General features: G+C 44.6%; 1 protein-coding gene across 1 annotated transcript; it reads right to left on the bottom strand.

Moving 5' to 3' along the window:
- Positions 1 to 6,631: 6,631 nt before the first annotated feature.
- Positions 6,632 to 13,199, bottom strand: SMIM9 (small integral membrane protein 9). The gene is made up of 4 exons (XM_045471970.1): positions 13,103 to 13,199; positions 11,758 to 12,056; positions 10,247 to 10,376; positions 6,632 to 6,696 (listed from the first exon to the last, which is right to left on the bottom strand). Exons 2-4 carry the CDS (start codon positions 11,960 to 11,962, stop codon positions 6,669 to 6,671), a joined length of 363 nt encoding a protein of 120 aa, XP_045327926.1. The 5' UTR covers positions 11,963 to 12,056; positions 13,103 to 13,199; the 3' UTR covers positions 6,632 to 6,668.
- Positions 13,200 to 17,195: the final 3,996 nt, after the last annotated feature.

The following is a 17,195-nucleotide window of genomic DNA, read 5'->3' on the forward strand; positions in this document are numbered from 1 at the left end:
CAGCGCGTTGCGAAAATGCCTTTAAGGCTCCTGGGCTGCCGGTACCCTGTCATTTACATTGCTGGCTGCAGTTCGGTGATGGGAGGCCTGATTGCCCCGAACAGCAAACTGTTTTTACTTGTCTTACGCCACATCTTCTACTCTTAATGCCACAAAAATTTTGAGGGATCAGTGGAAGTAAAGGGAACCGACATTCCTTAGGAATCCTAGAACAGGATTCCTTAGCATCCTAATGCGTTGGTGGCGTTAAAGCAGCAGTCTAAATCATGGAAGGGTTTCTGAACAAAACATGAACTGGGCTTACAGGGCTCAGGGCTGTCTACATCCATAGATACCTTTACCTGACCCAAACCTGGTCCCCTTTTCCCGAGGCTAGTAACCTCACACTATTATAAGCAGTTCATTGCTCTATATAATCTTATGCGGACCTTCCAGTACCATATAGCCACGAGGAGAAAGTCCAACGGAAGACTTTGGACATCACGCAGTTTTCTCTGTTAAGAGGCTGAGATCACATGATTGATGGCTCCCTTCCCCAAGATTACCCTAAAGGAAGTATAGAAAGCTGAGAGACACAGAGACAGAGACGGACAAGGAAAGAGGGTGCTATCGAAATTAAGGGTATGATACTTGTGCAGGGATATACTAACTGAGCAACGCAATACATTACAGAACGCAGACACACCCCGCACGTGTACAACTGTGGTATACGATGCACTTGGCGTGTTAGGTAACTCAAGAAAGACTTTCATTAACTGAAGCTGGAAAACGGTTATTTATATGGAAAGAGATAAAATTAGAGCCTTCTTCCTGCAAAAACAATCTATTCCAGATGGATTAAGAATTGAAATGTCAAAAACACGCTTAAATGTCAAAAAGCTCTTGAAACAAAACATCAGCAAAGAACTCTTACTTTGGGGGATAGGAAAAGATTTCTTAAACAATGCGGACAAACGACTGACTATAAAACAGAACGCTGATAAGTTTGACTTTGTTAACAGTAAGAACTTTTACTGGTCAAAAAACAAACCAAAAAGCAAAAAAGACCACATGTGCATTGAGAGAAAGTATTTTGAGTATAGGCAAATGACAAACAGTTCCTGTTATAAATACATAAAGGACTATAAATTAACAGTATTTAAAAAAGGCAGTAGAGGGGCACCTGGCTGGCTCAGTCAGTAGAGCACGTGACTCTTGATCTTGGGATTGTGAGATTCAGCCCCACGTTGGGGGTAGAGATTACTTAAAAATAAAGTCTTTAAAAGGGTAAAATAATCCAGTAGACAAATGGGTAAAAAACAGGAAATAAACATCTCACATATGGAGAAATACATATGATCAATAAACATACAAACAGATGTTCAAGTTCGTTAGTGACCAGGGAGATAGATGCAAGTCAAGACTTCACTGTATGCCCACTCAGTTATCAAAATTGAGAAAGTCTTACCATATCAAGTGTTAGAGCCGATACGAGTCCATATGAGTTCTTGAACATTGCTGCTGGGAGTCAAAACTGGTACCACTAGTGAGGAAAGCGCTGTCTTACAATCGGACATGCGTCCGACCTCTCAGCCAGCCGTTGCACGCACCCTTCATCGATTCCCACTCTCCAGAGGGAGCAACCCTCCCCAGTTTGCTCTGGAACCGTCCAGACCTTCCTTTATGCACAGAGAATATATTCAGAACTAGAGTTGCCTCGTTCGTCTGGGTAGAGAAACCACAGTACACATGGCCTCACTTCTTCTGAGCCAAACCAGGCTTCCTTTTCCCCACCTCCTCATGAAGCAGGCCTCCTCTGAGGACTAGCCCAAGACGGGATAAAATTCACCCATTCAAAGTGAACAAGTCAGTGTTTTTTAGTAGAACCATCACCACTCTCTCATTCCAGAACATTTTCATCACGCTCAAAGGAAGCCTCAGCCCCATTAGCAGTCACTCCCCAGCCCCCTGGTCCTTGGCCCTTGGCGACCACTAATCTATTCTCTGCAGGACTACTAATTGTGCCTACCACAAGAGGCTAAACAAAAATTCTCCCTTGAGAATTTGTCAGTACAGTTTGCCCCTGCAGCTCACAGTAAAATACAAAAAATCACTACACACAAACAAGAAAAGGCCCCAGGGGGTGCGATCTGGCAGAAACTTCACATAACCAAATTGGTCCCAAACCTTCAGTATTTGAATTCAAGATTAGCTTAATGGTAGAAAATGTATTAATCAAGAAAAAAAAAAAAAAAAGAAAATGTATTAATCCAAATTTACCATGTTAACATATTAATGGGAAAATCCTATTATCTATCTCAGTAGATGAAAAATATTCAATTGAAGTCAACATCTATTCTTGGCAGTAAAAAACAAACTTTTAACAAACTAGGCATAGATGGGAGCATCCTTAACCTGATCTTTAAAAGTTATTTGTAAGGCACGTGAGTGGCTCAGTCGGTTAAGTGTCTGACTCTTGATTTCAGCTCAGGTCATGATTTCATGGTTCCCCTAGCCTGCTTGGGGTTCTCCCTGCCCCTCCCCTACTTGAGCTCTTTCCCTCTCTCTCTGCCTCTCAAAATAAATAAAATAGCCATTTAAAAAATCTTCCATTAAAAAAAGTTATTGGTAAAAAATCTACAAGAAATATACTTAGTGGTAAAAAGCTAAATGCGTTTCCTTTAAGATTTTGTATTGCAAGTCGTATCCAGCAGAGTCAGGTAAAAATAAAAGTATAAAAGCTATAAAGATTGGAAAAGAAGAAACAAAATTGTCACCGTCTGCAGATATTTTATTGTCTTTGTAAAATATTTAAAAATCTATCAATAAATTATTAAAATTAATAAGTGGTATTAGTAAGGTTGCTGGCTACAGTCATTACACAGAAATCAATCACACTTCTATACACCAACAACACACAGAAAATATAATTTGCTCCGCGTCGGGCTCTGCGCTGACAGCGCGGAGCCTGCTTAGGATTCTCTCTCTCCTTCTCTCTACCCTTCTCCCACCTGCTCCCTATTTCCCCTCTCTCTCTAAATAAATAAACATTCAAAAAAGAAAATATCATTTTAAGAGATGCCATTCAGTGTGACATGTAAAATGAAAAATACCTAGGAATAAATGTAACTCTGTATATCGTGTAGCCAGAATTACAAGATTCTATTGGAATCCATTAAAGAAGAGCTACAAAATGGAGAGCTGAGTCATATTCACGGTTTGGAAGGTTCCGTCGGCCTATAGATCCAATGCAGTTCCAAGACCCTAACAGGTAGAGCCGTAGGGAAAGTGCAGACTAGCACTAGGTAGTACTGGGCATATCGGGGATGCATATTATCAGAATGAAAAGTGAGACTTGTTACACGTGAAAACTAACACTTTATCCAAACTACCGCAGTCAGAAGAACTTCAGAGAGGGTGACTCCTCCAGCAAAATTTAGTTAGAGTTTTGATGGAGGCTCAGGGTGGAAAAGTACCCCCGACCGAGTCAGCTGACTCAGAGAAAAGCCGGCCTCACAGGCTTTCCTGGGCGGCCGGTTCCGGTTCAGGGGTGCTCAGTGCTCAGAATCTGGGTCTGCTCCTTGGAATTTATTGCTTCTTGGAATTTATTGCAGGTATCTGCTTCTCTCAATTCCGAGAACTGCCTTTAGGCACCGCAATTCAGTTCAAGGTTCAAGAGTGGCAAAGCATAGCTTCTCACAATAGTAAGAAAATAAAATTGAACTCGGTCTCACACCCTACGAAACTTAATTGGAGTAGTTTAAGGACTTAAATGTGAAAGGCAAACGTGCACCACTTTTGGAATGCAGGAGACTTCCTTTATGACATGGGGATAGAAAAGGCAAATACATCCTCTTGAAAATACATCCTAGCAAGAGTGAAAATCGAATCTTCTAGCTGGGAGAAGGCATTTTCACTTCAATCACATTCACAACAATGGTATACAGAATATATCAGGAATTCCTACAGATGGGTAAACAACACTACAAATGAGAAAAATGGGCAAAATTCACTAACAGGAATTTCATATGAGACAAAGACGAATGATCCATAAAGACAGGGAAAGGGCTTCAGCCTCATCGGTTATCAGGGAAATGCAGGGTAAGAGCACAAGATGATCCAACCTCTCATCTACCCGGGTAGAAGACTCCTGATATTCCATGTGCTGAAGCATGTGGGATCATGGGAACATTATACTCCCACTAACGCTGGCAGGAAGTGTAAATCCGTGCAATCACTCTGGGAAGCGGGCATTGATGATGCAGCATGCACTTACCCTTTGACCCAGCAAGTCAATCACAGGCTGTATTCCGTAGAGACACTCTTGTCCATGCGCACTATGAGACATGCTCTTCTAGAAGCTTTGTCGAGAAGAGAAAACGAACCCCAGAAACAGTAGAAATGTCCCTCTACAGTTGACGGGCTAAGCGAGTCCAGCTCTTCTCAGGCAATAGGCCATTCGACAGGACGGGTGCAAATCTTAGTCACGTCTATAAGCATCGACGTGGCAGAATCTCAGAACATAAAGCCAGTAAACGGAGAACCCCCCCTGAAGAGTACATACAGTTTGAAAGCAGGTGAGGCTGTGGGATTAGAAGACAGGACAGGGCTTGCCCTGGGGGCGAGGAGGGGCCAAGGGGGAGGGGAACGCCAAATCTGTTCACTTGGCCCTCTGGTCCCCTGTCAGCCTCTAGCACAGCCTTTTGGTTTCATCAGCAGCCTCTGTAACCGAGCTCACCTTGGCCTGCGGGGTGGCCTGTGGCTGACGGCTCCCTAGATCTCACCTCAGTATCAAGTCAAATACCACTTCAGTCTTGCAGGTTTCCCTTCACTCGCTGGGGTCAGAAGCCTGGGAGGTCCCCTGGGAGCCTCCCTCTCTCCTGCACGCCATTTGACTTGGAATCAAATCCTGCCCGATTCTCCCCTCGCGACCTCTCCGGCATCTGACACTTTGCGCAACTCCGCTGCTCCCCACCCGGGTCCAAGTGAAGTCATTTCTCACCTGACTGGTCTCCCTGCTCCTGTCTTTGGCCCCCTACATTCTCAACATGGCAGCTGACATGACGCTATAAAACGTCTATCAAATTATATCGCTTCTCTGCTCCAAACCTTCTGTTGGCTCCCCTATCACCCCAGGATCCTTCCAACGGCCCACAAGGACCTATTTTGCCCTCACTTGCTCTGGTTTCTTTGCTGCTTTCGAATGCAGAGGGGGTACTCTTGACTCAACATGTGTACCCTCTTGCGCCTTGTGCCTGGAACACGTCTTGTTGGAGGTTCACCAATTTGCCGGAGTGATCTGGATCCTTCCACCAGCACAGGGCTCCACAAGAGCTGGGATTAGTGTCTGTTCTGTTACCTGCCCAGAACAGTGCCTGAGTCACAGTATGTGTTCAGTAAGTATCCACCGAATGAATGATTTCAAACTCAGAACAGCAAAGGGGAAAAGCAAATTAATAATTTGTACAACTATTACCAGCATTACATTTATAATAGTATCATATTATAATATATAGTATAATAGTAAACAAGTAGAAACACCCTAAATGGTTACATGACTTATGTCATATCCATGGCAAGGAGTACGACGCGACACTTAAAAGTGTATAGACATATATTTACCGACACTATGTGAAAGAAACCAGGCTGTGCCTGTGTGCATCCATTTCTCAAAGAGTGCAGAGCAATCCATAAAAACAAATCCCATGTTCAGATTTGTTGGGGAAATACCGCACATCATACCCTCTGGTGGAGAGTCATGTTAGCCTTTCAAAAGGCCTTTGGAAGTCCTGGAGCAAAGAGACTCTCTTACGGGCACCTGGCTGGCTCAGTCGGTGGAGTGCGTCACTCTCGATCTCGGGGTTGTGAGTTTGAGCCTCATGTTGGCTGCAGAGATTGCTTCAAAATAAAATCTTAAAAAAGCATACTTAAATTTGTTTAATCTGGCACCTCTCAAACTTCGTTGGCCATTGATTGAGCCCTCCTAGCTCATAACATTTATTAAAACAGAACTGTTGTTTCACAGGAAAGATTTTGGGAGGGGCGCCCAAGTGGCTCAGTCGGCTAAATGTCTCTGGCTCTTGGTTTCAGCTCAGGTCATGATCTCACTGTATACGTGGGTTATAGTCCCGTGTCGGGCTCCGTGCTGACAGTACAGAGCCTGCTTCAGATTCTCTCTCTCTCTCTCTCTTTCTGCCCCTCCTCTGCTTGCTTTCTCTCAAAAATAAATAAATAAACTTAAATTGTGTGACATGATGGATACCCTTCTTTAAAAAAAAAAAGGGCGGGGAGGGCTGGGTGGCTCAGTCGGTTAAGCATCCGACTTCGGCTCAGGTCATGATCTTGCGGTCCATGAGTTCGAGCCCTGCATCGGGCTCTGTGCTGACAGCTCAGAGCCTGGAGCCTGCTTCAGACTCTGTGTCTCCCTCTCTCTCTCTGCCCCTCCCCTCTAGCAATCTGTCTCTCTGTCTCTCTCAAAAATAAATAATAAACGTTAAGAAAATAATAAAATAAAAGATTTTGGAAAGCTGGTAATACAAGCCTAGAAAAAAGTTTGAAAGGAGATGTGCCAAGATGTTAACAATATTTATTTCTGGGTCACTGGCATTACGGGTACTTTTTCTTCTTATTTTATGTAATACATATTTTATTACAAACACCACAGTTGTCCAACTGAATTTTCTAGTGCTTCATTGGACTGGTTCACCTACAAGAATACTGGGAAAAGAAGAGAAACCGATGAGCGAGGTTTGAATTCCCGGTCTGCACAGAGTTACTTTGTAATTACATTACCTTTTCCAAAATATGATTTTTAAAGTTTTTATTTATTTATTTTGAGAGAGAGAGAGAGAGAGAGAGAGAGAGCGGGGAAAGGGTAGAGAGAGAAGGAGAGACAGAGAGAATCCCAAGTAGGCTTCACCCTGTCAGCGCAGAGCCTGATGTGGGGCTCAAACTTACAAACCTCGAGGTCATGACCTGAGCCCAAACCAAGAGTTGGAGGCTCAACCGACTAAGCTGCTGGACACCCCCCGGGATATGATTTTAGGCAAAGCCTTCTTTTAATATGAACCACACGATTTCATTCAGACAAAATGCTTTGATGAATTGTGTAGTTGAGGTTGGAGTTAGATGTACGAGTATGGTCACGTGGCTTTTCTTCTTTTGGATGTATGTATGCACGAATTTCCACTGGGAAATCATTTTCACTCAAAAAGTAGAAACAGAACAGAGGTTCCACCTCTGGTTCTTTTTTTAAAAGATTGTGTTCTGAGGGAGTCTGGGGGCTCAGTCGGTTGAGTGTCCAACTCTTGATTTTGGCTTAGGTCATGATCCCAGGGTCATGGGATCGAGCCTCACATCAGGCTCTGGGCTGAGTGTGGAGCCTGCTTAAGACTCTCTCTCTTTGTCATGGGGTCCCAGGGTGGCTCAGTCAGTTAAGTGTCCTACTTTGGTTCTGGTCATGATCTCACGGTTTCTGAGTTTGAGCCCCATGTCGGGCTGTGGGCTGACAGCTCAGAACCTAGAACCTGTTTGGGATTCTCTCTTTCTGATCCTTTGCTGCTCATGGCACGTACACACACTCTCTCTCTTTCAAAAAAAAAAAAATTAAAAAAAGGTTTTATTTGGGGCACCTGGGTGGCTCAGTTGGTTAAGCGTCTGACTGCGGCTCAGGTCATGATGTCACGGCTCGTGAGTTCGAGCCCCGCATGGGGCTCTGTGATGACAGCTCGGAGCCTGGAGCCTACTTCGGGTTCTGTGTCTCCGTCTCTCTGCCCTCCCCCACATGTGCTCTATTTCTCTTTCTCAAAACTAAAAATAAAACATTAAAAAAATATATTATCTTTCTCCCTCTGCCCCTGTCCCCTGCTTGTTATGTGTCTCTTTAAAAAAAAAAAAAAATAATGATAATAACACAATAAAGATTTTCTTTTTGAGTCATCTCTATTGCCAAGGTGGGGCTGGAATTCACCAACCCAAAATGAAGACTTGCATGCTGTAATGACTGAGCCGGCCAGGCACCCATCTTCTTTTGTTGTTAAAGTATCTTTTAAAAAACTTACTAATCAGGGGCGCCTGGGTGGCTCAGTCAGTTAAGCATCCGACTTTTGATTTCTGCTTCGGCCACGATCTTATGGTTCGTGTGTTCAAGACTCGCATGGGGACTCTGTGATGTCACTGCGGAGCCTGCTTGAGATTCTCTCTCTCCCTGCCCTCTCCCCCTGCTCCGGTACTGTGGCTTTCTCTCTCTCTCAAAACTAAACATTTGAAAAAAAGCTTACTAATCACAGGTGCCCGGGTGGCTTCGTCGGTTGAGTGTCAGACTCTTGATTTCGGCTCCGGTCGTGATCTCACGGTTTTGGTGATTGAGCCCTGGGCCTCGGGCTGTGTGCTGACAACACGGAGCCTGCTTGAGATCCTCTCTCTCCCTCTCTCTCTGCCCCTCCCCCGCTCACGCTGGCTTGCTCTCTCCCTCTCAAAGAAATAAGCATAAAAAAGTTTAAAAACCTTACTAATCAAGCCATACAATTTGTTGTGGAAAAGCCCGGGAAGTGCAGTTAGATGAAAAGAAACGTGAAAATCAGTAGCAGCTGCAATAGGAAACTAATCACAGCCGCCCATTCGCCGGCACAAGGAGGTGACCCATGTCTGATACATATAGTTTTTAATAACAAATTGGTTTCAATTGTATATCCTCTGTCATAATCTGCTTTTTCCACTATAATATTTCCTGAATATGATTCTACGAGATTATCCTTAAGTTGTTTCTTTAACCAGGTAATGGACACTTAGTAAGGTCCTGTCTCACTGCTTCCAGAACACCTGATTTGTGGCACCATGTTCCCCCAAGACCAAAATCTCATTCATCAGTGTGTCCAGCTCGAAGTACAGAGTACCTGGGTGAAGCTTGGTTCTCTCAATTCTGGGTGCAGCTCTTCCTTCTTGGTTTAAGCGACTTATTAAGTTAAACAAGTTATCTGCTCCTGATCCGCACAACCCAAATACAATGAGGGAGCAGGAAGAGTCTAATCACCATGAACATGCCCGTTGGCAAAGGAATAATGGGCGCCACACAGAGTTCTGGCTCAGCAGTAGCGCAGGAACCCTGCCGGGCAGACGCCGATGAGGCCCGGTCTGCTTTCCAGGAGAAGCTCCAGGGCCCACTGCCCACCTGCTGGGAGGCTCTCCCTACTAGTCATTGGGGCTGCATCTGAAGCAAGTGCCGGGGAGCCACCCCGGGAAACTCCGAAGCCTGTGTCCTTCTCATGCAAGGTCAGAAGCCCAAATACAATTTTAAGGCTCAAACAACAGACAGCTCATTTAGTTCTGGCTCATGGTTTCTTTGGCAATAAGCGCCTCTCGAAACCCTAACTGACTTCTGTTTGGCTCCAGTTCTGTGTCCGTAACCATATCCAAGGTTGTTGTTTCCTAGATAGGGTTCTTGATCGTGTGATCTTTTCAGATTATCAGGAGCTTTAGGCGGGGACGCCACACCCTTAACCCGGTCTCTGCCCTCAGTCACTTTATGAGTTTATGCACTTTGAACAGTCCTTTAGCAGGCAAAGCCTTTTTAATCCCATCTCACGTTTTCATAGGTTCCCTGCCTTGGACTCTGTCTCCCACCATAGCATTGACCCACCAGACAATTAATAAAATTTAGGTTTTCCTAGCTATGTTTATTTCGTTAACTACTTCACGCATCTCTCTGACTTCATATGATTTACATAGATAAATTTTGTGGCAGAGTTTCAGGCAATTGAACACATAGGTAATTAGATATTTTCCATGTATAATTCCTAAACCAAAGGGAAAGACATTTGGAGTTAATGAAGTTAGAAAAAAAAAAAAAAGATCAGCTGTAAACACTGGTTATTCAATGTCACCTATAAGTCATTGCTAATGGATGGAGTGGGTTGGATGAAACAAGAATTACCGTCCTTAAAGCTTTCCCTTAATTAGGGGCGCCTGGGGTGGCTCAGTCGGCTGGGTGTCTGACTTCAGCTTAGGTCATGATCTCACGGCTGGTGAATTTGAGCCTGTGCTGACAGCTCGGAGCCTGGAGCCTGCTTCAGATTCTGTGTCTCCTTCTCTCTCTGCTCCTCCCCCACTCGTGCTCTCTGTCTCTCTCTCTCTCGAAAATAAATAAACATTAAAAAAAATTTAAAAAAACCTTTCCCTTAATTATAGTTGTACAGGCTGGTGGGGAACTTGATTGTTCCTGCCTCTCCCTCAAGCTCCCCTTCCCTCTCTTCATCCCAGAGCAGCTTACGTGAGGCAACAGAGGATCCCCATCATGGTTGCGGTGATCAGAAAAGCAAAAATGGCTGCTGAAAGTGTGGAGTTCCTGATGTGATCGTGCAAGTAATTCCTGAAGTTGCTCAGCCAGGACCTGTGGTTTTCTGCAGAAAAAGCATAGACATTCACTGATGAGAGATCAAGTAAGGGATAACGCTGGGATTTGAACCCTGGTTCAAGTTCACATAGCTGTCCCAGATATCATGCTCTTATGGTTGCCCAGAGCCCATATACTTAATGATTTTACTGTGGTGCCTCTCAGATATCCAAGGAATATACATTAAAAAAAAGGTATCCCATGGGGTGCCTGGGTGGCTCAGTCGACGAAGCGTTCCACTTTGGCTCAGGTCACGATCAAACTGGTTCGTGAGTTCGAGCCCCTCATCAGGCTCTTTGCTGCCAGCTCGGAACCTGGAGCCTGCTTCAGATTCTGTGTGTCCCTCTCTTTCTGCTCTTCCCCCACTCTCTCTCTCTCAAAAATAAGTAAAAATTAAAAAAAAAAATTAAAAAGTACCCTCAGAGGAACATCATCTTCGCCTCCTTGTACACGAGGGCACTTCGTGAAAAGACCTGAGCAGTATATGTGTTCATGTCTGAAGCTGGCCTTTGGAAGCAAGTCTTCCCTAGCCCCTCCCCGCCAAGCAACTTGAACGATCCCTTTGTCCTCAAGTAGCCTCTGACATATTTCATAGAAGGTTGGCATCTCTGGCTTTGGCTGCCCAACTGTGAACTCCTAATCCGTGTCATTCTGATGAGGGAACATAAGGCAAGCCGACAGGCCACGAACAGCACCCCCCACAACCAGGTGGGATATGTGTGATATTCCTCTGGCGCTCCTGGCTGCCCAAGAACGAAGGAAAGGGAAAAACAAATGGTTAACTGATAGAGATCATAGGCCTGCAGGCCCTAAGTCTCCATCACCCCTCCATAGTGATGGGGGAAACAAAGGCAGAAGGAAATGGCAGATAGAACCAAGTTTCCTTGTAACCTGCAGCCCGTTGGCAAATACTTGAGGCTGGCTGGTAAAACTTTTCTCCAGAACTCCCTACTGTGTTAAGGCTGATGCTTTGCTGGAGGGAAAAACAACCTTCCCTTGGCAATAGCTAGGCCTCCACTCTCCTGGGAGTCTTCTTTAGTGTGTGAAACTCTCACTGGAGACTTCCCCCGGACTTTCCCTCACCCAACCCCATAGTATATAACTAGTCTCTCCTCATGGTCCCGGGGCAGCTCTTCCTGTCATGGGTTCTGTCCCCGTGCTTCAATAAAATCACCGTTTTGCACCAAAGACGTCTTCAAGAATTCTTTCTTGGCCGTCGGTTCAGGACCCCACGAGCTCCACTGTCACCCCCCCCAACCTCATCAATTCAGCAAAGGGTTTGGGGAACAATAGGTGGGTTAGTGCTTATTGATCTAAACTGAACTAAACCACAATAGTTTGCTTTCCTGTGCACATTATTTTTCAATACAAGATCAGCTTTTCCTAACCTGAGACATGGATCTTACGTCTTCCGGAGGTGATGGGAAGATTCATCCTCACGGCAAGCACACCCCTTGACCGTGGTTTCCATCCTGCTGCGTCTTGGGTTTCAGAGGCAGATAAAGGTGATGCGGGGGAAGCCACAGTCTCTAACAAGAGGCAGTTCACGGAACACAGCAGAAATCCTACATTCACCAGCTTCTGGGGTTCCATGACTCTCCTGAGGGCCCCTCGGCTGTACTCCTAGCTCATTTGGCCAGCAGGAGACGCCTTTTTCCTCGGCTCTTTCCAAGGCAGAAAGAGTCGTCTGAAAGGTTAGGAAATGGTGGTTTAGTTTGTATTACAAAAAGCTTCTCATCTGTCACGAACATAAGAATGTCCCGACTCACACTGTCGAATCCTGAACACGGTCAGCGTCCACGGCCCAATGCGTCCTCCCTCCAAGAAAAACAAAACAACACAAAACGAAACTTTGCTCTGTCAGGCCAGGTACGCGGTGCTCCCTCCTGGTCTAGATCTCCCTTCAAGCTTCCCAGCTCCGTGAGTGCGGATGGTCTCAGCTGTTCGGGCCCAAACGTGTGGGTCGTCTTCGACTCTTCTTTTACACTTTCCCGTGCCCACCAGCAGAAGAGCCTGGTCAGCTTTACCCACCAAGTCTTGCCCTAGTCCTGCCACTCTCACCACCTCCACTCCCACCCACGGTCATCTCTGTCTCCTTGCTGCCATCCACGCCTCCCCTCTGCTTCCTCACTTCTCCTTACTGGAGCAGCTAGGAGAGCTGAATCCTGCCTTCCCCAGCCATCCTTGCAGCTAGCAATGGTTAGGTGACACGGTTCTGGACAATGAAGCATAACAGAAATGGGTCAGGCGGCTTCTGGGAAGACTTTTTGCTGTCTCGAGGAAAGAGACGGTGTCACCATTTTCCCTTTGGAAATTTGGAGTCACTTAAGCCTGCGCCTGTATCTGTTCACCTCTAGGCTGCTTCGTATGAGAAAAATAATCCCTATTTGAGCCATTCTAATTTGGGCTTTCTATTACTTCAGTCATTTATAACGAATACATTCATCTGTTGTTTGATAAGGCGTAGAGAGACCCACGTTTGGGGCACCTGGATGGTTCAGTCGGTTAAGCGTCCAATTTCGGCTCAGGTCAAGATCTTACGGCTTGTGAGTTCGAGTCCCACATCGGGCTCTGTGCTGACAACTCAGAGCTGGGAGCCTGCTTTGGATTCTGGGTCTCCCTCTCTCTCTGCCCCTCCCTCGTCTGTGCTCTGTCGCTCTATGTCTCTCAAAAAATAAATAAACATTAAAAAGAAGAGAGAGAGAGACCCACGTCAGGTGGGAAGACACTTACCTGAAAATTGACTTAGTGCCAAGAAGTCAGTAAATTAGGTTCAGTGTTCAGAGTGCAGAAGAAGCTGGTCAGAGTTTTCTCTTAAGGTCTCTCTCTGAAGTTCCGAATGGAATTCTACTATCGTTTATGATATCATCTGTGCATTGGACCCTCCCCTAGTCTCTCTCTATTTGACAGCTAAACACAGAGGCGTCTTTTTCTATGTACAAACATCTGTGTTGATACTAACACCCATCCTTACATAGCTGTTTCCTTTTAGTCTTGAAGAATTCTAAGATATTTTGCCTGCCACATGGTATCTACTATACCTTACAATAGTATGTATATATATATATATATATGTATGCATGAGATCTTAATAAATGATAAAAGATGGTTTAACATGATGATTGCCTGTTCATTTGGATGCACTGAAGGGAAAGCCCTACACAAAAATAAATAATTTCTGGATAGATCAAGGACTAAACAAAAGTAAAACCATATTCATATTAGAATAAAATATGGGTGGGTGTTTGCATAATCTTGGTGTGGAAAAAAACTACTCTAAGCATGTCATAAAACCCAAAGCCATGGGGCGCCTGGGTGGCTCAGTCGGTTGATTATCTCTTTTTTTTTAGCGTTTATTTTTGAGAGAGAGGGAGAACCAGAGTGTGAGTGGGGGAGGGGCAGAGAGAGAGGGAGACACAGAACCCGAAGCGGGCTCCAGGCCCCGAGCTGTCGGCACAGAGTCCCACACGGAGCTCGAACTCACAAACCACACGCTCATGACCTGAGCCGAAGTCGGATGCTTAACCGACTGAGCCATCCAGGTGCCCCAAGTATCCGACTCTTGATTTCAGCTCAGGTGGTGATCCCATGGTCATAGGATCGAGCCCTATGTCAGGCTCCATGCCGAGTGTGGAGCCTGCTTAAGATTCACTCTCTCTCTCGGGCTGCCTGGTGGCTCAGTCGGTTGCGTGTTTGATCTCATGTTTGATGGATTTGAGCCCTGCAATGGGCACCGTGAGCAGAGCCTGCTTGTGATTCTGTCTCTCCCCCTCACTCTCTGCCCCTCCCCTACTTGTGTGCATGCTCTCTCTCAAAATAAATAAATAAATTGAAAAAAAGTGTCTCTCTCCCCCTCTGCCCCTCTCCCCCTGCTCGCATGTGCTCTCTCTCTCTCTCTCTCTCAAATAAAAAAACAAAACCAAAAAACCACCCCCCCAAACTAGAATTGGAAATACTGATGATAAATTTATTGCATAAAAGTGTAAAGCTTTCATTGAGCAAAATATTAAAAAGAAAGGTAAATGGTTAATGACAAATCAGGTAACACATTTCATAAAATATATGGTAGATAATAGGTTAAGATCCTTAATATACAAAGAATTCTTACAAGTTAATTTTTTTTTTGAGAGAGAGGCAGAGTACAAGTGGGGGGAGGGGCAGAGAGAGAGGGAGACAAAGAATCGGAAGCAGGCTCCAGGCTGTGAGCTGTCAGCACAGAGCCCGATGTGGGACTTTAAGTCACAAACCGCGAGATCATGACCTGAGCTGAAGTCAGACGCTCAACTGACTGAGCCACCCAGGCGCCCCTCTTACAAGTTAATTTTTAAGAAAAGATGCTCACCTCCATAGATGAACCAGCATAAATGAGGTACTAGTCAGAGTTCTACCAGAAAAGCAATGGATAGATTGTGGTATATACTATATAACAGGATAGGATACAGCAATTAAAACAAGCGACTGGGAAATATACACAATAAGGGTGGTTTTTCCAGTTTGGATAGTGCTCCCCTATCTCTTGGTTCACAAGGCAATTCTATCTACTCCTGGGTCATTACCCAAGAGAATTATCGTAGGGTATCTCCATGCTCAACCTGGGTAATGACAGATTGCTTTCCAGAAAAAGTATATCACGAAGAGCATAAGAGAGTTCCACCTGCTACACATCCATTTGTCAATTGTACAAATATTTTCTCCCACTCTGTGAATGAACAGAAGATCTGAATCTAAGTGTATTCAAATTTATCAAACTTTTCTTTCCTGGTCAGTGGCTTTGGGGTGCTGTTCCAGAAACATGACCCTGCTAGAAATTTTGTTTGCTGTTCACAGAGCTTTAGTTAATCTGAAACTGATTTTTTTGAGTATAGTGTGAGGAAGGGGTCAAATTTCATTTTTCAAAAAAAAAAAATAGCTTTCACTTGTTTTTAAGTTTATTATTTATTTATTTATTTTTAGTAATCGCTATACCCAACGTGGGGCTTGAACTCATGACCTTGAGATCGAGAGTCACATGCTCTCCTGACTGAGCCAGCCAGAGACCCCAAATTTCAGTTTTTCATATAGATTTCTGACTGACCCAGTACCACTGCTCTGCTGAGCTATTTTGTCGTAAGTCAATGCCCATCTATAATGTGTCTCTACTTCGGGATTCTAATATGTTCCACCACTGTATTGATCTGTCCTTGGGCTGACATCAAATTGTCTTAATTACTGTGGCGTTAAGATAATTGTCGTTGTGGCGCCTGGCTTGCTCACTGGCTGGAGCATGCAATTCTTTATTTTTAAAAAACAAATTTTTTAACATTTATTTATTTTTGACAGAGAGAGAGAGAGAGAGAGACAGAGCATGAGCGGGGGAGGGGCAGAGAGAGAGGGAGACGCAGAATCCGAAGCAGGCTCCAGGCTCCGAGCTGTCAGCACAGAGCCCGACGCGGAGCTCGAACTCACAGACTGTGAGATCATGACCTGAGCCGAAGTCGGACACTCAACTGACTGAGCCACCCAGGCACCCCTGAATTTAAAAATCTTAAAAAACAAAATAAATGTTGCTATTTGGTACCACGAATGTTTTGGTCACTCTTGGACTTTTATATTTCCACATGCTTGATTCCACAATGAGAAAATGTTGGAATTTAGATTGAGATTGTGTTGAATCTATAGATGCCTCTGTGAAGAATTGACGTCTTTATAACACTGAGTCTTCTAATCCCAATTACTTAGGTCTTTTAAGATGTCTGTTAATAAAATTTTTTAATAGTCCCAGTCTTCGTTCACACTCTGGATGGAAATCACACCCACAAGTTTCTAGGAGTGCTATGTCAATCATCAGCCTTTGATTAGACAGTCACAGAAGAAGGTTAGAAATAGTTCAAGTCAGTTTATAAACAATAAAGTTAAGTCTAAATCTGTATCTTGTCATCATAAAGCTGGTTGTCTATATAGCCTGTTTACTAAACGTTTCTCTAACGTTAAAAGATGGACTTGTTTTTTACATTTTTTTTAAGTTTTTATTTTTTATTTATTTATTTTAATTTTTTTTAATGTTTATTTATTTTTGAGACAGAGAGAGAGCATGAACGGGGGAGGGTCAGAGAGAGAAGGAGACACAGAATCTGAAACAGGCTCCAGGCTCCGAGCTGTCAGCACAGAGCCCGACGCGGGGCTCGAACTCACGGAACGTGAGATCGTGACCTGAGCCGAAGTTGGATGCTTAACCGACTGAGCCACCCAGGCGCCCCTTTATTTTTTATTTTTGAGAGAGCGTGTGCATGTGCGCGCGCGCACACACACACACACACACACACACACACACACGAGTAGGGGAGGGGCAGAGAGAGAGAGGGACAGAAGATCCGAAGCAGGCTCTGGGCTGAAAGCAGAGAGCCCGATGCAGGCCTCGAACTCACGAACAAACCTTGAGATCATGACCTGAGCGGAAGGCAGATGCTTAGCTGACTGAGCCACCCAAGCGCCCCAAAGATAGACTTGCTGTAATATGCATCTTCCAAAGACTGTCGATTTATAACCTTGAGATTATGTTTGACAAAATGTTTGTGACAGAAAGTTGTATTTGTTCACTTAAAGTGACAAGCTACATTTGTCCCAGGAGTGAATTGGCGTCCCGATATTCTGATAATTAACTTGCTATGATCTCTGTGATTTTTCAAATCACTCAAACAGCATTATCAAATAGTGTGGATTTTCTGGTGCTCCCGAGGGTGTCTGTTTTGCTGATCGACCTCATTGCCCCTACGATTTAACATCGGCCCCAGGCTATGGTTTGTTCTTTCTTTCTGCTTGGCACTAAGAGACTGATCTGAAGATTTCG

Source organism: Leopardus geoffroyi, chromosome X, assembly GCF_018350155.1.
Source record: "Leopardus geoffroyi isolate Oge1 chromosome X, O.geoffroyi_Oge1_pat1.0, whole genome shotgun sequence".
Taxonomy (NCBI): domain Eukaryota; kingdom Metazoa; phylum Chordata; class Mammalia; order Carnivora; family Felidae; genus Leopardus; species Leopardus geoffroyi.

Coding starts and splice junctions, on each gene's coding strand:
- SMIM9 (XM_045471970.1), bottom strand. CDS start 11,962: ATGGAACCCCAGAAGCTGGTGAATGTAGGATTTCTGCTGTGTTCCGTG. Junction 10,377..11,757: donor ACGTAAGATCCATGTCTCAG/GTTAGGAAAAGC, acceptor CTTTTTCTGCAG/AAAACCACAGGTCCTGGCTG. Junction 6,697..10,246: donor GGGATCCTCTGTTGCCTCAC/GTAAGCTGCTCT, acceptor TTCTTTTCCCAG/TATTCTTGTAGGTGAACCAG.